Raw genomic sequence first — 23,407 nt, forward strand, 5'->3', positions numbered from 1 at the left:
TGAGTTATCATACATGTTGTGATGGTAAAATCACCATATAGATGAATGGCAAAACAATTCCATGTAACTTTAAAAAAATCATGTTATTCATAATTCCATGTATAAATTCGATTATTCATCGCTTACTTTTATTGTTAGAGCATACTATCCGATCATAGGTGAGATTTTATCCTAGGTTCACCTAGCACCTTGTGCAATCCTACATGATTTGGTGGGGTGATCTGGCCAGTGGTGGATCTAGACTTTAAAAATCAGGTGCACAGAACCTCTGAAAAATATTTTTTTGCATTTAATCATATTCTAAAAAGTTATTATGGCTAGTTTGAAATATATATTAGTTTTCAAGTTAAAAGTCATAACTTAAACATACATTCTATCTCTCTTTAAACAATAGCTTCTCAAGATTAGATTATAAAGATTTGGCATGTCTTATGTATGGACGTATACTGCTTTATTTATAGCTTATGTTAGTTATTATGTAGCTAGCACATAAAATATTTATATGTGTGATATTTTGCTCCACTATATGATTTGAAATGTTGCAGGATATGATTTCTAACACTGAGGTAGAGTAAGACTTTTTTAGCTAGAACAATTTATTATGATACTAGTAAATATACATGTGCATTGCTACAGGTGATACTGTGAAGCATTTATTAACCTTATCGGTTTTCATCACGATATAATTAAATTTCACATGACAACATCTTGATTAAAATTCTTTTAAAACAATTTTTTGACCTCTAGCACTTCTTAATATTTTCATACATGCCACCCATCCCTCTTCCCAGAAATTTCCCTATTATCCTTCATGATGCTGGCGTTCGCAATCTTGACTTTAGCAACGAGAGTGTCCACCATATTAGCATGCGCGCTCGTCACGACAACTTGGTCTGATGAGCGAGCTAATCCTTCTTTTGCTCACCAATTGTTCGCTCACAATATTTTCACCAACTTTTTTGTGTGGTTACCTTGTGAAGGACGTCTTCGTGTTAGTGGTGCGCTCTACCTCATCCTCCTCATGTTCTTTCCCTTCCTCTCTTACTAATCATCTGTATATAAAGAAGATAAGGCAACATCGATTCCAAATCAGAGGAGACTACAATCTAGACGTTAATTTTGTCCACTTTCAGTTCTATATCTGATAAAAAAATTTAATGATCAAAATCAATAATAAATTATGAAAATAGTTTGATATTTAGAAATAAGTAGAGATATTATTTAAAATGTTAGAAGCCAATATTTAATAAAATTTTATGATTAAGTTAATATAATATAATTTTTATACTTTATGTTAAAAATATATTCATTTTATTGCAAAGCACTATGATTAAAAGGTCAATGCTAGTAAGATGCTCCAAATGGTGGATCATAAGGTGCCAACTTTTTAAATATTTTTGATACCGTCAATCGAAATATCATCTGTTATAAGCACTAAATCAGACAGTTCGTATCATTACTTTTTTAGTCACATTTTGTAAGCCACTGTCTAAAGTCGAGTTGGAGAAGACACCCTAACTTGTTTGTTAGATATATATTTTGTAGATATGTGACATTTTTCTTGGCGGAATTTTGCTGATTAATGTTTATATGAAATGCTATTTTCTCACTTTATTTGCTAAAGTTTCATATTGTGTACCTATGTATGATTTGGATCAATAACCAAGATTGAAAAGATTTGGTCCAGTACGATAATAATTAGATGAGAGCTCAATTTAATCGGTATAACACATTTTTAGCTACATAGGATATCATTAAAAGGTGATCAATTAATTTTTATTATTCATCTATTATGTTAAAAGAAAAGATATTAGACTAAAAATAAAAGGAAAGACAATTATTAAAATAAAAGGCATCACAATTAGCTGATTTATATCTACTGAGCATTCACTGTTCACTCTTATTCTTAAGTAAGGTTATCAGAAAAGCTCAAGATTTACGAGCTATTTATAATTGATTTGCTAAAATTCAATTCAAGCTAAGCTATACTTAGAATCAAACCAAGCTTGGATCTAATCTGGAGTTTGGGGGATCCAATGATCTGAGATTGAGGTACTCAATGAAACTTTGAGTATTTCGGTTTGCGTGGATATGCATGCACCCTACTACCTTTATTAATTAAATTTCCAACCATCAAAAGTTAAAATAATATAGCTGTAGGCTAGATCTATCCATTAGCTAGTGAGCTACTGTGTTGCACAAACTAAAATAGGTACAAAATAATACTCCCTCTATTCTCTTTTCTATTTTGGTAGTTCTGTTTTATCTTGGTACAATTATCAAGAACAAGAACTTTACTTATCATCTTATTAATCACGATTCATCATTTTCGATGTTATCTTATACTTACACTAATATTTTTCAAGAAGTTACTATGCACGCCGTACTATTTCTAGGATATCAATTGAAATGAGAATAATTTAGTTTTAAAAATATAAGTATCAAAAGAAAATAGAGAGAATAAAGCTAATATCCAGATATACTTTATTTATTTATCTATTAAACTAAACTTATCTTTTGGACTAATCTTAGTTTATAGTTTTTGGAAAAACTGGTTCTGTACCGTTAAAAGATCTCAAAGTTAGATATATACCATAGTTATCTCACTGATATGTGAGGCTCACATAAATCAATGACACGTGGATCACAATAGTATATATATAATTTTGGGTTTTTTAATGATACAGATCTAATTTTTCCATAGTTTTATTGTGCTATTTCTAATCCTCTAAATTTGGTAACCGAACGATGACTGTTAGAGTGTCCTTGTCATTGTCAGGCTCGAGTTCTGCTCATTGCCGGCCTCAGGTTCATCTCCTTCCTCCGTTTCTCTTCTCAAACCTTTCCCTTCTCTCGAAGAGAAACTCTCTCCCTGAATCCTGATCTCCTCCCTTGCTCGAGATCTTCCTTCCCTGGCGGCGACGACTGCGCGAGCGGCGGCCCAGCCCTTTGCCGGCGACGAGCGCACCCTCCAGGTATGCCGCGCCCGCCCCCTCTCTTACCTTGTGCTGTGCGAGACGGAGCACCCCAAACCCTAACAAAACTATCTGTATTCGGATCTGAATCCAGTTACAATATATTGAGCTACCTACTAACTTGGATTTCGTTTGCAAGAACAAGAATTATCGGGTGTACATGTGTACACCCATGTCTTATGTTGGGTCCGCCCCTGCCAGCAGCCAATGCCCGTGTTAGGATTCTAGTGGTTATGCAATGCGCTATGCATTTAAGGTTTCTCGATTGGTACTTTAGCGCCATGGTACTCCTTGTTGATGTTAGACATGGCACACCACCACACCGGCACAATTGCACATAGTGTGCTTTTGCGTAGACGTATAGTGGGCCACTTAATCATCATTTTTTGTGTTAAGTGCTGGGGTGCTTGTTTAGACTTTCATTTTCTACACACTGCAATTTTTTGGTTTATCTTTTGAAATAACCTTCTCTTTAACAGTGTCCAGGCAACATCACTTTTCGCACCTTGTTTGGTTACATACATGTTACTTCATGGTCATGGCTGCAGGATTTCATCATGATTGATTCTGTTCATGACAATATTGTGCTGTACAACTGTGTCAAGGACATCCTTGCACTAATCAAACCAGTAGAGGACGATAGAAGCAAAAGACTATCCACAATTCAGGAGCTGGAAAATTGCATCCAATCTCTTGCATCCTTAACAGGTAACTTACAATTTTTTGCGATTACAACCAAAACCTTCTCGATTGTGTTTCAACTGCAACTCATAATCCTGATATAAGTTTAGGTGCACTTATAATCCTGAAGATAATTCTTTTCACTGTGTGTGCATGTTTTATCGTGGAATTTGGAGGTAGAGTACTGAAAGATACTCATACTAGAAAATATTTCTGGAAGCTAATCACATATTCTGTTGTGTTCATAAAGATCTTCCAGGTTATGTATCGACACAGTAAAGAGTAGAATAGCCATTTTCATCCCTCAGGTTTCCCTTGATGTTCTAATTCATCCTTTAACTATTGGACTTGCCACTATACATCTTAAACTTTCCATGGTCTCAACTCCACCCTAGTCTCACGTGGCATATCGTGGTGTACCAAATGTTAGCGAACTCTCCTCTGGCCTAATGTTGCCTGTCTGGCATGCCCTGGCCCTGCATGGGCCGCCTACCCTGCACACCCGCACATGCCTGCCATAACAAGCGCGATCACATAGGTAGTAGGTGTTTGTGTTAATGAGAATGGAGCTGCACAAACAGCAGACGGTGGACTTAATAAGCTGAAAAGTTCTTGTACTATTCTTAACAAACACATCAGTTTTTGGAATATCTTGGTGACAAAGGATAAGTTTTGTACATTTATGATGATAAAGTTTCTATGTCTCGCTTTAACGAATTTTCTGTTACAGGTGCTGCTGTCAAACCATTTGGGTCCTTTGTATCAGATCTTTACTCAAAATCGGGTGACTTAGATTTATCTGTTGAGTTCGGAAATGGTTCAAACCTCCCTATAAACAAGAAAAAGAAGCAGAATGTCTTGAGAGAAGTTAGGAGAGCTTTACGAGGTAATCTTTGTTATATTGCTTCTAATATAGATAAACATGTATGCTATATTGCACATCAAGCATCCATGAAATAGCTTTAAGCATAATAATGATATACTTGCGTTATCCCAGATTTTTTGGTAATAATGTGACAGTTTTATTCCTTGTTTGCTTGATTTGCTATTATAAGCACCATCATTATGTGATTCCAAACTATTATACAACTGTCTAATTCAAACTTGGTTTTATTGCTTTTATTGTGTTCAGGTTTTGCTGGATATATTCAGTTCATTCCTCATGCAAGAGTTCCGGTCCTTCAATATGTGAGCAACCGCTATGGCATATCCTGTGATATATCAATCAACAACTTTGCTGGTCGAATTAAATCCAAAATCTTCTACTGGGTGAATACTTTAGATGAGCGGTTTAGTGATATGGTTTTGCTGGTATGAATCGAGTTAGCTAAAGTATTTGCTGCCACATTTTTTTGGTAAGCTGAATGCTCAGCATAATCTTTCCTTCCAGATCAAGGAATGGGCAAAAGCTCAAAACATTAATGATCCAAAGAGTGGGTCCCTCAACTCCTATTCCCTTTGCCTACTTGTCCTCTTTCATTTTCAGGTATTATTTCTTATGTCAATATCTCTCATTGTTCTTGACTTATTTATGGTTTCACTAAATGTTTTGCTTATTCTTGCACTTTTTACATCGAATTTTTTAGACATTGGAGCCACCAATTCTACCACCTCTGAAGGAGATTTATGAAGGGAACATTGCAGAAGATATTACAGGTTAAATGAAATTTGCTTTGCATTTGATTATTATCTAGCATAATTGCATGGCAGCGCTAGTTTTTTACTCAGTCCATTCACATGCAGAAGCGGCATTCTATAATGAGCAACATCTCGATGAGCTTTGTGTCACAAACATAGCAAGATTTAGACTCCAGAACAAGCGCCAAAGAAATGAAAGTTCTCTTTGTCATCTACTTGGGTCTTTTTTTCAAAAGGTACTGAACATTGAGAACCCACTATGCTGATTAAGTCGTCATTTTGTGATCATTGTAGGTGCTACCTTTTGCTGTTCACATCTTGGTAAACCATGATGTTCATGTTTCTTAATGTTATATTCCTTTTATCTCTGTTAGGCCCATTGACTCATCTGCTAGCCCATGCCCATCTTGGGTCTGTTTTATGCTCTTCATCATCATTACCTTGATACAAGAGTTGAATATGTCTTCTCTTTTGGGGTGAGGTTGGGAGGGTAAAGAAGCTTATGTAGGGTGATTTGTTGTTCTTGGAACATTTCTTATTTGGCATTGTGGTGGTTAACTGGTTATCATCCATTCTGCCTCACATTGCATTTCTTTATCCTTGTTGATTTGTGTACATTTGTGGACCTGGCTACTTCAAAAGTCAGCATTGACAAAATACCCTGGTTCTAAATAAAATTGAAGTAACTCATTACAAATATTTTGTAGTTATAGTGCACACATTTTACTAGAATTGGTTAGATTCTCCTTGACCAGCAAAATTCTTCAGCATAGCGTAGTGCAACAGCCTGTTGCAGGGCTGCCCTCGATTTGCCAACTGAGGTTATTTGTTTAAATTTAGGGGTCGACTAAGCCAAGAATTCCACAGATTTTTTTTATTGTGGGATATCATTTTTTTTTTGCCAAAAGAGCTAATCCCATCTTATGCTATTAGTTTATTTTGATATGTTAAGATATTGTTGGCATAAAATATGTAAGTGATTTGTGACATCTCCTTCCAACATTATTGAGTATTATGTATTTCCCTTATCAAAAGTGTACAACTGTTCAATCAAAAGGAACTACAGCATTTCTTTATTTATTAACCAAAGAGAAACAAGTTTAGCTGGTTAATATCATATTCTGATTAGTGCTTTCATTCCTTGCAGTTTGCTCATATCAGTGCCTTTCCGGACAATGTCATATCTACTTATTCAGGCCAGATCGAGCGAATCCAGGACAACCCAAGTTGGATGACCAAATCTTACCATTTATTTGTAAGCCTGCCTATGCAGTTGGTGGTTGTTGCTGATCTTAATCTTAACCTGTATACTTACATCCCCATCTGTTTGCCATGTTTTGTTTAGGTTGAAGATCCAGTTGAGAGACCGGATAATGCAGCTAGAGCGGTTAGTATGAAAGGTCTTGACCGAATTGCCAGTGCATTCCATGATGCTCGCCGCAAGTTGGACTCCCTTGAGCATATCGACCGGAATGAATTATTGGCACTGTTGTGTACCCCTGGTGTTTGCTCGAAGCTTGGTGGGAGAGTCCTAGCTAACTCTTACACAAAAATTCCACAAAGGAATCACCAGCATACAAGAACAGGAGGGCGCACAGATCGTGACCAAAATCTCCAGGTATCCAGGTTTACTGGAACCAGAACAGTTAACAAAACCACCCCCCAGGTGGATACTACAACGCACAAAGCAACAGTACAATTTCGTAACCATGGGCAGGTTACATCAGTACGGAGAACAGCGGCTGCACACCTGAATCGCAGTCAGCAGAATTATACCACAGTACATCAGACGGCACCATACCAGAATCATAATCTCCCACAGGTGTATTCTGCTCGGTCCCAAATGGCTGTACCATACCAGAATCACTATCAGCAGGTTTATGCTGCAGGGTTTCAAACTGAAGGACCATACCTGAGTCATAATCAAGTTTATGGTACAGGATTCCATACACCAAGACCATACCAGAGTCATAATCAGGTCTACCAAGCAGGGTTCCAACCAGCAGGAACATATCAGAACCAGAGCCAACAGGGGCGTACTCCAGGGCTTCAAACCTCGGGTCCGAACCAGAATCAGCAGCGGCAAAAGGGATACGCATCGAATCAGCAGGCTAATAGGCGTGCTGTGACAAGAGTGAGGTACGAGCCAGTTCGTGGACAGTTCAACAATGGATCAATGCGTGAATCGCAATATCAAGCATCAAACAGTGCAGCTTCTCAAAGATAGGGATCGATGCCGATAGCTCACCAGTATAGGTAGACTCAGGAGTATAGTAACAAACCTTCTGACTTTTGCATTGCAATATTCATCAATGAATACCATCTTCAATTTTGCCCAACAACGGGTGTCAACTTTATGATATGAAACATGGCTTTTGCCTGCAATCTCTGATATAAGCCTTGTGTTATGTGGATTGAGGCATCACAAACTTGTATTCCTGCATGACTCTCCTTTCGTGTAATCTTGCTGTAAATTGCTGTTTACTTCACTACTTCAGCCAGCTTACTTTGGATCTACGTAGAGCCTTTCAGAAAAATTCATCTACCGCATATGATATACAGTAGGTAGAACACAGGCTCATTTATATTTTATAGTAACCGTTTATCCAAGTCGTTAGAGACTTTGCATCATGTAAATGTAAACTATTATGGGGAGCAGGTCGAGAGAGCAAACTAGTACACCACATCGGAAGCTCGACATAAAGAAAATCAGAACTATTTTACAACAAAGTCACCAGACTGAGATACCAGGCACGCGTAGACGACGAACAGCATACTAATTAAAGATGCCAAGTCACTGACATGACAATCGATGATGGCACGATAACACTAGACCTTCATTCCTTCTTTCCCATGCCATGGGACATGTTGTAGACGCCTCTTCCCTGCGCATCAAGCACGCCGGATGCCTCAGACACGAGAAGAAAAATGATGTGCTAGCCTAGCTAGTGGTATTAGTAGCAGCATGCTAGATTTGCTTACGATGAGGAACAAGCTGGAGGCGGCCAGGGCGAGGGGGATGCCGACGGACGTGACGGCGTCGTACCGGCCCTTGAGGTAGGTGTGCTTGTGGACGTTCTGGAAGTGCCTCTGCAGCTCCAGAAGCTTCTCCCTCGGCCGGAACGGCGGCTCCAGCTCCGGCATCCTGCAGACGAGCAAATCCGCGTCGATCGACGGACCAAACCAAATCATGGGGGCATCGAGTTGCACACTGGCATGCCTGGTAGGGAGTGTGTACCTGGACTCCTGGAGAGCTGTGAGACGATGATCTGTGTGTACCAGGGGCAGGAAGAGCTCCAAGTATAGCTCGAGGAGGCAGCAGCGAGCGTTGCCGAGAATCACTTTCAGGGCCCCGGTTTTCTGCTGGAAGCTCCCGGAAGCAACTGGACGAGACGACAGACGACGACAGACAGACAGACAAGTAGTATATATTTTGCAGTTTTGCATCTGGGCCATCAATCTCGGAATGTGGACTAAACTCACATCTCAGCCGTCCGGTTGGATTGGCTTAGCGCCAGCGTTGCTAGCCCAGGAACTGCACTTTTTGCCTCTGCCGGTCTTTGCTGCCCGCAGCTTCGTCCGAACTTCCCGTTATATGTCCACGAGATAATAATTATAATTAGTATAGTAAAATCTTTCACTAATTATATTGTATTGTAGATTTTCAAAAAACTTAATTTTATTATTGGCAGGGGCCGCGCGAACACGTACCCCCTCTACTATAAATTATGACGTCCACTCTCCTACTTGAGGAGATAGTAGGCGAGAAATTTCGATATTTAACCCTAACTTCGCAGGCCTCACGTGTTCTAACACTACGTTCGCAAGCCTTTCGAAATTTAACATCGTGCCTGCGAAGTGTTTCGAAACAGGGGTTTTTCACCTATTTTCCATTTTCCCTCTATTTCCATTAATCTTTGCCTTTCCCAGCCAGCCTAAAAAGACCTATCTACCCTTTGCCTTATACACTTGAATCGATCAAGAGGGATCGAAGCCATCATTCTCCGTACTTCAGACTACAGATCTTACAGGCCTTGTTTTTTCAAGTGGACTGATGTTGTTTTCCCCCCAAAAAATTTTGACAGCATATGGCCATAATTTTTTGATTTAGGGATGACAAGTTGCATGATATATATATAACATACAATAGCACATAAACATTGCAATATATGTAGCATCAGATAGCATTAGGGGCCTCCTAAATAGCACATAAACACATGGTCACAACATCATCCAGTTCCACAAAAGCAGCCATGAAACATAGTATTGGGGTTCATAGTTCCCAACAAAACCAGCAAGACAAGTTTAGCTAAACATAACAGTTTTGCATGAAGAACATCATTTTTTTTGCCTTCCTTGGAGTAATTCTTCTTCTTCACAGCTAATTGCTTCCTCCGAAGGGGGGTGACTGCCAGTAGTAGGAGAGGTCGCAGTAGTAGTAGGAGAGGTCGTAGCAGTAGTGGCTTCACCTTCCATGGTTAATGCCAGCTGCTTGAAAACAGTAGAGAATTTTGCAATGTAGAGATGACAACTCATAGACATGAAATTTTAATCTTATTAATTTGTTAAATATCTGACTTCGAGTCATAGGACCAGGACTTGTGGTGATAGTAGTTCTCTGTATGTTGGCACAAGGACTTGTTTGGACTTCCAAACTTAAAGCAGTTTGGCTACAAAAATCAGGTTACGTGAAGCTAGGAAAAATATAGAAACAGTAGGAATAAGTCAAGAAAAATTCAGATATGTATCACCTCCTTGTGACAGGACCAGGACTGTTGGTCATAGAAAAAATATGTCCAACAGCTTGCGGTTCAGCAGCATTACTTGTCGCTTGCTTGTGCAGGATCGTCTTGTGATGCAACCTTCTTCCTCTTGCTGCCACGGCCAGGGGGGCCTCCCAACATTCCCTTTGTTTTGCACGGCTCTTCCTGCAAGAGTTAAAATAAGAATTATGAGATGTGCTTTTATCAATGTACATGAAAATGTAAGAGATTACCTCTTTTAGTTCCCGTTTAAAGGGCATTTCGGTGAGGTAGATCTGTGGCCAAATGCTAGGCATCCCTTACACTGGACCTGGTACAAGCCTTTGCCCCTAGGCTTGTTTCCCTTATCCTCCATAAAGCTAGGAAATCTGTTCTTTTCTTTGTCTCCCAACTGTCTCTTGGAAGAGGTGGCAACAACTTAAACCCAAGTTCCACACGTGGCCATTGAGACTTGTCAGGGAAATGGTCTGATCACCCCAGCATATGCTTGTCTAAACATTCTAACAGAATAGTAGTCGTGAAGGTATTCATCCCAAGGAGGATTTTCTTATTGTGGTAATTGTGCCAAGCATGTTGGCATGGTTTTCCTGACACTTGCCACTCTCTACAAGTGCATACATGGTCTTTAAGGTTGACTACATGCCTTATGACTTTGTGGGTTGCAGTGATCTCAGTGACTTCTGCTTCATCCCTTGCACCTTCTTTGACCTTTAAGTGTTTTGAGCTCTCTACTCAGTGCATTAAGTTGACGAACTACACTGGTAGCATGATATTGCCTGCAAATTTTCCCCCTATTCTTCTCCTTTTTGCATACAACACCATGAACTTAGATCTGAGGCTATCTGCAATATCAGTTATTGGAAGGTCCTTAATATCCTTCACCCCATTGTTCCACACCTCAGCCACATTGTTGGTAATAGCATCACACTTTATCTCTTCTGAAAACATGCTCCTGGACCATTTTAGACTATGGTTTGTTCTCAACCAAGGCGCCACCTTGTCACTAGCTTCACAAATCTTATTCATCAGGTAATCATGATAATCTGGCTGACAAGTCCTAGCTGCAGGATACATCCTTCCAAATGCAGGACCTTGAAATTGTTTCACAAATTCTTCATCAAGTGTAGAAAACATTCCCTATGCTCTGCCCAAGGAAAAACTGTTTTGACAGCATTTGCTAATCCCTTGCAAGCATCTGAACTTATACACAGAACTGGGGGGGCAACCTATGGCCTTTTGCAACCGTTCCAGATTGGCCTTGTTGGGTGGTAGTGTTCTCAGTTAGCTTGTTGTGTTTTTTTTTCGCTTCTCTGTAGGTGTGAGTGTTGTTTTTGGTCTCCCACCCTTATTAGGGAAGTACGTCTGTACTTGGTCCATTTTCTAGTCTCTTTCAATATAAGAATACACAGCTGTCCTATCATCCTGTGCATTCGAGGAAAAAAAATGTTCTGTATATAACAATGAAATATCTTAAGCCTTAATCACTTATTGTTACCGATATAGCTTTTGTGGGAAAAGAATCCTGGCTTGTCTAAAAATAAATACACTAACATGTTTTTTTTTGGAGCTATTCAAGAACTTAATCTTATTTTTATGGTTACTTCTTAACCAGTTGCTGTGTTCTGCTTGGTGCTTGGTTGCCCTGTGAAATTTAGTTATGGGAATCTTTGCTTATCCTTGACTTACCAAAACTAATAATAAGTGGTTTAAAAAAGAAACCGCTTATTGCAAACAGAACATCAGTAAGAGCTTTGTTTTCTGCCCCCTTATTTTTTTTACTGAAGCTCTTTCTAAATGCAATTTCGATTGCTTATTCAGGTGTTGCTAGATATATGGAGTTCATTCCTAATGCAAGGGTTCCAATAATTCAGTACATGAGCAACCAATATGACATTTCCTGTGATATATCAATTAACAACTACCCTGGTCGGATGAAATCCAGAATCTTCTACTGGATCAACACCATAGATGAGCGCTTTGGTGATATGGTTTTATTGGTGAGCTTTATGTAATCAAGTGACTTTCTTTCGCTGCTACTTTTTGAAGTCCTGGATTCACTCAAACTGTTTCCTTGCAGGTCAAGGAATGGGCAAAAACTCAAAATATTAACGACCCAAAAAATGAAACCCTGAACTCATATTCTCTGTGCCTACTTGTCATTTTTTATTTTCAGGTGTTATTTCTTACTCAAGATGTTATCGAGCTTTTCTTTACTTATAGTTCCATCAAATTTATAGATTAAAGCCTACCTCTTATTCTTTACTTTTACATCTACCAGAGATGTGAGCCTGCAATTTTGCCACCTCTGAAGGAGATTTATGATGGGGATGTTGCAAAAGGTAAGTCTGATTTGGCTTCATCCTGATGGTTGTCTGGTGTGTCTGCGCCTGGTAATTTACTCATAGCATTCACTTGCAGAAACGGTGTTTTATGATGAGAAATATGTTGATGAGGTTTGTGCGGCAAATATAGCAAGGTTTCTACACCAGAACATGGGACAAAGAAATCAGACCTGTCTTTCACTTCTGTTTACATCTTTTTTCCATCAGGTATCTGAATATATGCTCTACAATTTTTGCATATCAACTTTATCCATTTCTACTAAATTCCAAGTATTTCCTTGTGTCATTCAGATATGGGACAAAAATACACTGTCCATACTTTTACTGTGTTTCCTTTTATCAGTAACAGAAGTTGACTGTTTTGGCTATCCTACATGAGCTCTTTGCCATATATAATTGGGATAAATAACTGGCTTAGGACTCCTGTCAGGGATGCACAAGTGAAGAAACTGGGGACCCGGGAGTGCAGGCTTAGTGTTGCTTATCAAACTTCCTCAATCTACTTCAGTGGGTTATAAATAAAATGAAGCCAACTTGTATAAAAGCCTAAACTAAGTCATGCAGAACTGCATTATTATGTTGTTGGCAAATGAGCTAATTTCTCAACTTTACAGAACCAGTTCTCTTTTCTTGCAGCTCAATATCTTTTCAGTAAATGTGTGTTTAAGATTATAAAAAATGTTTAACATAGCTAATTTAAGAACACACTGTAGTACATGTGTCTTATTCCTTCACCTGAGAGAAGCAACATCAAGTGATCTTATATTACTTATAGTTTTTAGGCATCAGTGGCCTTTCAAGTAAGGTTATATCCACTTATACGGGCCGGTTTGAGCGAATCCAGGACAACCCAAGGTGGATGGCCAAATCATACAGCTTGTTTGTAAGTATTTCCTTCATGGTGTAGTCTGTCTGTCTTGGTTGATTTTGTTAAAAATTTCACATATTCAAATACCACCTTTTTTCTCTATTATTGCCTAGGTTGAAGATCCGTTTGAGAGACCTGATAATGCCGCTAGAGCAGTTGATGCGGAGGAGATGGAACGTATTGAGCGCGCTTTCAATCATATGAGCAGTAGGTTTGTTGGTGGTGCACTCAATGACCGGGACGAATTGGTCTCACTGCTGTGTACACCTGCTGTTGGATCTAGTCTTGGGAGAGTCAGGGCCAACCGCTGCACAAATACTCTGCCAAGTTGTCAGCTGTATTCACCTGCACCAGCCAACCAATATGACAATCAACATCACCAGCAAGCCAGAGGTTCTACGGGAAGCAGATCAGGCTCACAGTCACAGGGGTATGCTACAGGACACCAGACGGCATGGCCTGACCAGTATCATAAACAATCGCAAGCCTATAATGCAGAGGGCATGACAGCAGGACAATTTCAGAATGTCCATCGTCCAGAGGCTTATACTGCAGGGCTTCAAACAGCAGTACCGCTCCAGTACAATGATTATGCACGGTCACATGCATCAGGGAGCCGAACAGTAGGCCGATACCGGAACCAGCAGCAGAGAAGGGAGTACTCGCCATACCAGTATGCTGGCACTACAAGGCACGAGCCTGCAGGTGGACACTGGTTCCACGATGCACCAGCACAGGAATCTGGGTATCAAGCCTCCTCGAGCAATACAGCTTGGCAATGGTAGCAGCCATTCTGTCAAGGCGCCAGCTGCATGAACTGACCAATAGAGCGTCTCAGGATAGCAGCAGTTCATCTTCAGCTTTTGCGTGATGATATGCATGTATTTATGGTATTAGCATAGCTTTTGCCTGACTATGCATCAACTTATGGGTGCTTAGCTCATACCGTAATGATGCTGATATGTTAATTTTGAACCTATCCCTTATCGCAGTAAAGCCTGGAACTTGATATCTTCAGTCAGTGTAATATACGCTGTAGACAAGTTGCAGTTTCATTACTCGACTATGTTTTTACGGAACCGTCTCAAAAATCTTGCATTCAGATTTCGTCAACCACATGTTAATGATTACGCAGAGTGTGGGCAATTCTGATTACGCAGGTTCTGCTCCTGTGCCTCTTTCAACCTAAAACAAGTTTGATTGAAACTTAAAGGTGGCCCCCTAGTTTATTTATTTATTTGATATTTGATATTTTTCATTTCATTCAATTTCAATAAGTAAAACATTGGTTATAATTTTTATGATACAAATTGGTAGGGGCCGCGCGAACGCATACCCCCTCTGCCACAAATTATGACGTTCACTCTCCCATTTAAGGAGATGGTAGGCCAACGCTCTTCCAAAGTGCAATGGAAGCCGTTAACCTAGGCCATGAGCCTTCTTGATCACCCATAGACCCCGTCAAGGTAAGTATGGCTCAAGGTTGCATCCAGCTCTTGCTTTGTAGCCCCTTTGTGTTACCACCAAGATTAGGGAACCTATACGGGACTAAACGGATGCTAACCCCCGTCCTTCCTACAAGTTGTTTACGGCAGCCATATAGCGGGAGATCCTCGACAACATGATCCAGTGAAGTTCTTTCGTTATTCCGCCTGTTCCTTTTGGGCACCAAAGCCCATCGCAGTTGGTTAAGTCCGTGGGCTAAAGGGGATAATATAGTGCAAGCCCATTGCAGTTGGGTTAGTGTTGACACGGCCGAAATCACCTACTGTAGCACTTGAAGCTGATTTTCTCTCTCCTATCCCCCTCACTGGACCACAAGAAATTCTTAAAAAAAAAGCCCATTGCGTGCATGTCGTGGGCGTCTATGTTGTACTGTGTAACTCTAAAAAAAACTAGACCACAAGAAATTGCGGCTCCATTCATATGAAGCGAATACTGAACAAGCTTGCGTGGTCCTTCTGTTAAAGTTGATACATCATCTATTTTTTCTGTACACGGATGGGATGGGTACTTTACAGTTGATACTTTGTCAGTTGATACAAAGTAAACGCCTGGTGCATATACAAATCTAAAACATAGACTGACAAGGAAAAGATATGTGAAAATAAGGCCATTGTCACATGTAGAGGGGGAAAGGTCGTCGTTCTTGCCCCTGGAAAAATAACTCACTCTATTCCAACTTTTACTATGCTAATACAACAAAAAGGAAATGCCACGTATCAGAAATTACACTGGCCATCATTGTACACATGAATATCACCAATCAAATTATAGTTACAATTTTAGACCTTCACCGATCCTATCTACGGAACAAATGTTAGTCTCGACCAGGGTTAACGAAACCGGTGGGAACCGGTCCGGGGTCCGGTTTGACTGGTTACCGATCAAACCGGTCCGGCCCGGTTACGGTTCGGGCCGGTATCAAACCGGCCCCAATTCAAAATTTAAATTTGAATGTCAAAAAAATAAAATTCTCAAACGGTCATACCGGCCGATAAACCGGTCTACCGGCCCCAATTCAAAAAATTTAAATTTGAATTCAAAAAAATAAAAAATTCCCCAAACCGGTCATACCGCCGGTAAACCGGTCGGTATACCGGTCGGAACCGGTTTTGCCACATGCGATTTTGAATTTGAATTGAATTCAACCGGTTTCTGGTCAAACCGGTCCGGTAAACCGCTACCGGAGGGCGGCGGTTTGACCGGACCGGTCGGATTTGGAAACCCTGGTCTCGACAGCAGCTCTTGTGGTCAGTTCTAACGGTGCTGGAAAAGTTTTGATCTGCTGAGCAGTTTGAAACTCCAAAGGTGTCAGCTAATGCACCATAGGCTTGTCACACATCAAAACCTTCCGACTCACGTATGGGCCTTCTGCAGTGTCACGTATTGTACCACGCCACCCCATGGCGTTTGTTATTTCTTTGATCAACCTGTATAATTTCTCTCCGGTCACGAATGTAAGCCCTACCACCTGGTCTGAGTATGCGATCCATCTCCAGCAAGATGCTTGAGATGTTACACCTATAAATCAAAGAGAACATTGTCAGATGCTGATCAGATATCTTACATACCAGTAAACTGGTAGGGAAAAGCTTCCTAAGTACCGATATACCAGAGGCATATTTACAAATTTAGTTTAACTAGATGTAGATCATGTGTCTTAACATTCACCGGTGTTCTGTTAGAGCACAGAGTTCCTTTTTTCTGTTTCGTCACGGAGTCGGATGAAGCAAACAGAAAAGACGCAAAGAAATTCATTATGAAATGAAATAATTAATAAAGGACTCCTACCTTTTCTGTTCCTTTGAGAAAAGACCGGATGCATGCAGTAGATCATACGTCCTCGGGTATGTGTCAAATGGTTCACACCTGTTCATGCAGATGGTAAAAAAATGGCAGCATGAGATTCAACTCATGACAAAACTTTCAATGCTTTTAACTAGTAGCCACATAAAGTAATGCAGATATTGCCACTTAGAGATAGTTATATTAAAAACAAACAAAAACTTGATAATCATTCTAATCAGACGCTGATTTGGATCTACCGCAGTAGATAATTTTAAATCGACAGAAAATAGGAATCTTATTTAATCATCCCAGGATATAAAAGTGGATACCAGTCATGTGCCACTCCAAGAAGCCCCCGATCATAGATTACAGGCAGTGTATTTGGCTCAGTAACAGGAACAACATTCATCACCCAACAATCAAATTTCCGGTTGATCAGGGCAGCTGCAAACCTATATAATGAATTGGCAATAAAAGTAAGAATGGGAGGAATAAACAAGATCACAGTACATAAGCGAGTCCATTTTCATTATAGTTGCGTCTGGAAAGTGCAGCTAGCCAACACCAAAGTGAATGAAATACAAAATATAAAACGAATATCCAAGAAAGCATTGTACTAATGAGTTCTCCGATTGTAAACATTCAACCTCAAAAGATCCAGTTGCATTATGCAGGTTATCAGTAACTCAAGTGTATGGACATTTGAACTAAATATAGCACAATGCCTTGAAACATTTCCTTGAGAAAAACTTAATTTTGAATATTCAATTTCCCGTTCAGAAACATCCTTGTTCAGATAATCTTCTTTATCACCTACAGATTTTGTTTAAAATGCCAGTGACTTTTGAGGAAAATAACCAATAAAGATGTGCTTAGTTGCGTATTCTAGCTGTTATTCTTTAATTAATCCTCAAAACTGTGCCAGAGCAATTAAAAGGAAGAACTTTGAGCAGAAAATTACCCTCCAAATCCAGCCCTCATGTCCATTACATTCCGAAGTTTAAACTTTCTCCACTTAAAAATGCGAATATAACCTTCAAGTATGTCATCCCAAAATTTTGTTTCTGCTTTAAAAAGCTCATTCTTTGATGAGTAGGCATCCATTTTGACGCCTTGAAGCCTCTTTGGAGGATCCATTAGACGTGCAGGCCACTGGGCAGGAGTTAGTCCTTTGCCAGTTTCAGGAAGTCGACTGATACATGCTTTCAGATTAACATACCTGAGGCAAAATAGAATATAAAGCATGGCAAGGCAAGTGTCCTCAAGAAAATACATAAATACATGAATAAGTCCCTTGTGAAAAATGAAAAAAAAAGACAGAATATGTCCATATAAACTTCAAGATAGCATCAGTGTTGCTACCATGCTACCAGAGCTGATATAAAAAATAGAACCAGCAGCAAAGAGGACATTAAATTGAGATTTCACTAGCAAACAAACAGGTTAAGATGAGGTACACACATACCAGACGTCATCTGGGTTATCATCAGTATTACAAAGTGGAGGTTTGACAGCCGGATCACGGTTCATGTAGCATGTGTTGTTTACAGGTTTCCTCCACATAGCAATATAACCCTCTTTCTTGACAAGCTCCCAACAAAGTCGGGCAGTGAGGTCCTCCATCTCTACACATAATTTTGTCTATCAGCAACAGTTTCAGGACATACCAACAAAAAATCGCATACCACTAATAGTAAGACTATCAAACTGGTGAAGCATGAAATCCAGGAAGAAGCTCATAATTGTGTGTATTCCATAAATGCTTGCAGATATTAGATAACATCTAAGAGGATTAGCCGTTTCATCTTTTTATGCATCCAACTCTTCCAAACACTTTACATGAAGACATTCCTCAGTCGCAAAGTCAACTTAATCAGGTAGCTTTTTCATCTTATATATATATATATATATATATATATATATATATATATATATATATATTATTATAAAGACCATCTTGAAGTTAGGAGGCTGCTAATGGGTTAGTGGATAGTCAGGACAATGCATCAAGCTAATAGCCTAATACTTATCATGTTGTTTGCTAATTTATGTGAGGCCACCTAATAGTTACAAGATGTTTGGTTTGAGGAATGAGGTGATCCATCACCTTATCAATCCTCACATTTTTGTTTGGTCTGAGGAATGAAATGTGTCGATCCATCACCATCTCATCCCTCACAAGGGCGTACCCAGTGCCGTAGGCTTCCCGTACTGTGCGGGGTCTGGGGAATCCCTCACAAGCATATTCTTAATTGAATTATGAAGAATGGAGTCATCCCACCAAAATTCATCGGATGACCCCATGATGGACAATTCCATTCTAGATGAGGTGATCTCTCGAACCAAACACTCTATTAGTGTAAAGGATGAATTCAGGTGAAAACATATACAGTGCAAAAAATAACCACTTCACATCAACAAAAACAAATTATGTTTATGGAATAATAAAATGAGTTTGCTTATGGAAAATCTTGAACTTCATAGTTCATACTAAAAGAAGAACTACTGAACTCAAAACATGAGTACTATTTTATCATCCTAATAATGAAGAACTACCACAAGAAAGTATAAAATACCTTTCCATGCCTCTTGCTGGGCCTCTTCATGCTTATAAACAGGTTGGGCTGCCCAAGCAAAGTAACCGCCAGCTCTAAGCAGTCTATTAACCTCCAGGAGCAGGATTCCATCTTTAACAAACAATTGTGATAAGAAGGCGTAGGCAAAATCAGAAACTGTATAAACAAGAGGCATATCTATGTACGGAGTCAAGTTTAACTGTAAAGTATTCGCATATGCTTAACAATAACACTTATCCTGTATTCTTTCAATAGTATAATGTCCTTTAACAATAACAAATAACTCCAAAGTTTAACAATGGTGAACTTTCTTACTACAATAATATCATCCTCATAGACTAAGCGAAAAACTTGGGGGAAATGGGTCAGAGGAGAGATAAGTAAGCATTCAGCTTGACTTCAAAATACAGCATGAAAGGTGACGCAAAAAGAAAGAAAGAAAGAAAGATGGAAGTATTCAGAAAAATAATATTGTGTCACAATCAGAGCTCACCATCACGAGTCCAATTGATTCGACAACGCGAGCAATGAATAATATCAAAGCTTGGCTGGGATATAATAATCTGTGTGTTGCAAATGCTGCTACCATTGCAGGCACACCACGTTCAAGAGCAACTGTATCTGATTTCATGAAATCTTTTGGAGCTATGGACAATGTCAAGACGTCACGTGAAAGTAAATATGCACCAAAACTTGCTACTCCACAGCCAACATCCAGGACAACTCTAGTGAGATCCAAATGCAACATCTGGTATCATCTGGATTGACAGAGAGAAACAGTTGCTCTACTTGAGTCAGAGTCGTGAGTAAATTTCAACCAACTTTAAGAGTTTCAAAACCAAACCTGGGAAATCTGGTCTAGGTATTGATTTGCTCCATGAATAACTGAGTTCCTCCTCCAGGAAATCTGAATTTATCTTAGCCTTGGTAATCCAATTCTGCCCTCCTTTGTCGTCAACCAATCGTGTGTGAGGAACATTGCTAAACCACACCTGCCACTTATCCTGTATTCTTTCAATAGTATAATGTCCTTTAACAATAACAAATAACTCCAAAGTTTAACAATGGTGAACTTTCTTAATACAATAAATATCATCCTCATAGACTAAGGCGAAAAACTTGGGGGAAATGGGTGAGAGGAGAGATAAGTAAGCATTCAGCCTGACTTCAAAAATACAACATGAAAGGTGACGCAAAAAGAAAGAAAGAAAGATGGAAGTATTCATAAAAATAATATTGTGTCACAATCAGAGCTCACCATCACGAGTCCAATTGATTCGACAACGCGAGCAATGAATAATATCAAAAGCTTGGCTGGGATATAATAATCTGTGTGTTGCAAATGCTGCTACCATTGCAGGCACACCACGTTCAAGAGCAAACTGTATCTGATTTTCATGAACATCTTTTGGAGCTATGGACAATGTCAAGACGTCACGTGAAAGTAAATATGCACCAAAACTTGCTACTCCACAGCCAACATCCAGGACAACTCTAGTGTGAGATCCAAATGCAACATCTGGTATCATCTGGATTGACAGAGAGAAACAGTTGCTCTACTTGAGTCAGAGTCGTGAGTAACTTTCAACCAACTTTAAGAGTTTCAAAACCAAACCTGGGAAATCTGGTCTAGGTATTGATTTGCTCCATGAATAAACTGAGTTCCTCCTCCAGGAAATCTGAATTTATCTTTAGCCTTGGTAATCCAATTCTGCCCTCCTTTGTCGTCAACCAATCGTGTGTGAGGAACATTGCTAAACCACACCTGCAGTTAATCAGATTATATTTTATTAAATCCTTTAGCTTGGAAAAATAAAGTTTGTTCAGCAAAATAAGCTAAGTCAGTTCAATTTGATCAGCTGTACACACATTTGACACATCAAATGCACCATCAAACATGTACCAGTTTTTTTAGGTTGCTGACAGAATCAGATGAGAAGGCCAGCCATAATAATAAGACAAAACAAGACCAGAGTGAAATCATGTTACTGACACATAACCATGAAATTCGATACAAACATAAGCTCCGTGACCATTAAAAACAAAGGTTCATCCTCAATTCTCGCCTAGATTGCAGATGAAGGTCAATTTTACTGTATCAGTATGACAGTATCTACTAGTAACATTTTATAACTTAAGCACGAGCTCAAAAGTGTTACTCCTAATTTATCTACTATTGAAAATTCAAGAGTGAACACCAACGCGTGCTCACCTCGTCTCTGCTCTGAGGCCAGGGAATGGGCGCTTTGTACCCCTTGGGTGCCGGCACGAGGCAGCTGAGAGCCTTGTCCTTGGCAGGGCAGTGCCGCTCGAATCGCTCGCCGCGCTCCGTTGAGGGCAGCCGCTTGATCTCCTCCTCGTTGTCGAGGCAGGGTATGTACTCCCCCATGCTCTCCGGGCAGAGAGGGAACCTCCCAATCCGCACCCTGGGCCCGCCGCTGCCGCCGCCAGCGTCGCCAGGTTCCTGCGGCGCGGCCTCGACGGTGGCCAGATCGGAGTCGTTAGCGCCAACGCTGCCGACGTCGAAGTCGTCCCGCATCGCGCCGTCATCTCCGACGATGCCGAGGCGCGCGGGCGGGGGTGGGGGAAGGAGGGGAGGCGGCGGCGCTGGCGTCGGCGGCGGTAGCGAGGGCGGGGGCCAGGCATTGGGAGTAGGAGATGCAGGCGGGGCGGTGGAGGTGACGGGGATCAGGGACGGGTCGAAGGAGATGTTGGCGTTGGGGGAGAGCACAACGGCAGGGGAGCGGGAGGAGGAGCCGGTTGCCAGCGAGGAGGCGGCGGAAGAGAAGAAGATGAGGCGCGGGGAGGCGTCGTGCCAGTGGTAGCCGACGAGGAAGGCGAGCGCGACGGCGAAGGCGAGGACAGCGGCGCGGAGGACGTGCGGGCCACGGAGCATGTCAGCGCCGTGCGCGGCCAGGGCCTTCATGGCTGGGCCCTCGGGCCTCGGGGAGTGGTCGGCGCGGCGCGGTGCCTTGCGTCCCCCGTCTGCGTTCGTCCCGGGACGATGCCGGACGGAAGGGATGGGATCGCCGAAGGGCGGTGAAGTCGGGAAGAGTGAACTGGGCCACTGCAATATTATTCTTTTTTCTCGAGGACCCAGCTGTCAGCAGGGGATACGGATATCTGGCAGCCGTGTTACACGGGCCGTACGTGTATGGAATGCTCGTAGATCTCGGCGGCGCACGATCGGTGCTGCCGTGCTGGTGCTGCCGAGCTGGTGCTGCTAGCGCCGGCGATGGTCTCCTCGGCGGCGTAGCGTTGGTGGCTCTCCGTGGTGAACTGGGGTCGCCGACGCCGGCATGTGGATTTGGAAGAGGAAGACAAACGACGATGGGCCAACTTGCCGACACTTGAATCTGGGCTTGTGAATGTCGTGAACATGAACGGGCCCACAAGTCTAGCAATGTGTATCACTAGGCCCATCTTTATTAGGCCTGGATCTATGGGCCAACGTCTATCGCTAAATTTAGGCTTTTTTGTTGTTACTGAGCGTAATGGGATCGTATCTGCAGCAGCTTTGTGTTTCTAGGGTCCGGTCTTAAGCTGCGCTTCTGATTTGTGTTCTGCATGACAGCATGAACATCTCCCTGGGTCCTTTGCATCACTAACGAATCCTGTCTAAAAATTAGAGAGAAAATAAATGCGAGCTTGCATGTTGGATCGGATATTTAGACATCGAGTTGCAAGAAGTCGGTTCTACCCAACTTCATTTGGTACCGAATGAAGTTTACATTCCCAAATGAAGTTGCCAGGGAAGTTTACGTTCCAACCGCACTAGTTTGTTATATACTCTCTTATCCTAAATTACAACTCGTTTTGGCATTTTTAATACATAATTTTTACTATATATTTAGACATAGTATACATCTAGATGCATAGTAAAATATATATATATATATAACCCATAAAAACAAATTATAATTTAGAAAAAGAGTAGTATATTTAACATGTTATATACAAAAACAAACAGAGATAGACACCCTGTGACCCTCGACCCTAGGCAGCCTATTAACTTGTAAGCTCAAGCACAAGATCCGTCAAATCTGTCATGTATCTAATGTGGTAGACATCAGGGGCGAAGCTAGAAAATATCTTCGCCGGTATCAGTGCAGAGAGTAGACATCAGGGGCGAAGCTAGAAAATATCTTCGGCGGTATCAGTGCAGAGTACTTAACACATACTTATGATAGTGTAATTCTACAATTCCATATATAATATAATGAAAAATAAACAGTGATATATATCATATTGTTTTACAATAGCATTCCCTTTA

At 40.7% G+C, this 23,407-nt stretch overlaps 2 protein-coding genes, 1 non-coding gene and 2 pseudogenes across 6 annotated transcripts; 2 read left to right on the forward strand and 3 right to left on the reverse strand.

Moving 5' to 3' along the window:
* Nucleotides 1-2,754: 2,754 nt before the first annotated feature.
* LOC120673133 (protein HESO1-like) lies at nt 2,755-7,809 on the forward strand. 2 transcript variants are annotated; one of them, XM_039953828.1, is made up of 9 exons: nt 2,755-2,975; nt 3,455-3,683; nt 4,387-4,542; nt 4,789-4,967; nt 5,047-5,142; nt 5,243-5,312; nt 5,400-5,530; nt 6,442-6,549; nt 6,640-7,809. In XM_039953828.1, exons 2-9 carry the CDS (start codon nt 3,533-3,535, stop codon nt 7,519-7,521), a joined length of 1,773 nt encoding a protein of 590 aa, XP_039809762.1. In that variant the 5' UTR covers nt 2,755-2,975; nt 3,455-3,532; the 3' UTR covers nt 7,522-7,809. The 2 variants fall into 2 exon arrangements, with proteins under 2 accessions (XP_039809762.1, XP_039809764.1); XM_039953830.1 differs by having other exon boundaries at nt 3,524-3,683.
* Nucleotides 7,810-8,982: 1,173 nt separating this feature from the next.
* Nucleotides 8,983-9,156, reverse strand: LOC120677145 (annotated as a pseudogene).
* Nucleotides 9,157-11,842: 2,686 nt separating this feature from the next.
* LOC120675542 (protein HESO1-like) lies at nt 11,843-14,341 on the forward strand. 3 transcript variants are annotated; one of them, XM_039956740.1, is made up of 6 exons: nt 11,843-12,054; nt 12,135-12,230; nt 12,336-12,396; nt 12,476-12,606; nt 13,182-13,282; nt 13,381-14,325. In XM_039956740.1, the coding sequence occupies exons 1-6, from the start codon at nt 11,890-11,892 to the stop codon at nt 13,469-13,471; spliced, it is 645 nt and encodes a 214-aa protein (XP_039812674.1). In that variant the 5' UTR covers nt 11,843-11,889; the 3' UTR covers nt 13,472-14,325. The 3 variants fall into 3 exon arrangements, with proteins under 3 accessions (XP_039812674.1, XP_039812673.1, XP_039812672.1); XM_039956738.1 differs by having other exon boundaries at nt 11,845-12,054; nt 13,175-13,282; nt 13,381-14,341; XM_039956739.1 differs by lacking the exon at nt 12,135-12,230 and having other exon boundaries at nt 13,175-13,282.
* A 239-nt stretch (nt 14,342-14,580) lies between these two features.
* LOC120677123 lies at nt 14,581-14,741 on the reverse strand. Its single transcript, XR_005676186.1, has one exon. It is a non-coding gene; the product is annotated as a U1 spliceosomal RNA (small nuclear RNA).
* Nucleotides 14,742-15,365: 624 nt separating this feature from the next.
* LOC120675825 lies at nt 15,366-22,246 on the reverse strand (annotated as a pseudogene).
* Between the last annotated feature and the right edge of the window lie 1,161 nt (nt 22,247-23,407).

The sequence above is a fragment of the Panicum virgatum genome, chromosome 5N (assembly GCF_016808335.1).
Source record: "Panicum virgatum strain AP13 chromosome 5N, P.virgatum_v5, whole genome shotgun sequence".
Lineage (NCBI taxonomy): Eukaryota > Viridiplantae > Streptophyta > Magnoliopsida > Poales > Poaceae > Panicum > Panicum virgatum.

Coding starts and splice junctions, on each gene's coding strand:
- LOC120673133 (XM_039953828.1), top strand. CDS start 3,533: ATGATTGATTCTGTTCATGACAATATTGTGCTGTACAACTGTGTCAAG. Junction 3,684..4,386: donor ATCTCTTGCATCCTTAACAG/GTAACTTACAAT, acceptor TTTCTGTTACAG/GTGCTGCTGTCAAACCATTT. Junction 4,543..4,788: donor AGTTAGGAGAGCTTTACGAG/GTAATCTTTGTT, acceptor TATTGTGTTCAG/GTTTTGCTGGATATATTCAG.
- LOC120675542 (XM_039956738.1), top strand. CDS start 11,890: ATGGAGTTCATTCCTAATGCAAGGGTTCCAATAATTCAGTACATGAGC. Junction 12,055..12,134: donor TTGGTGATATGGTTTTATTG/GTGAGCTTTATG, acceptor GTTTCCTTGCAG/GTCAAGGAATGGGCAAAAAC. Junction 12,607..13,174: donor TTACATCTTTTTTCCATCAG/GTATCTGAATAT, acceptor TATTACTTATAG/TTTTTAGGCATCAGTGGCCT.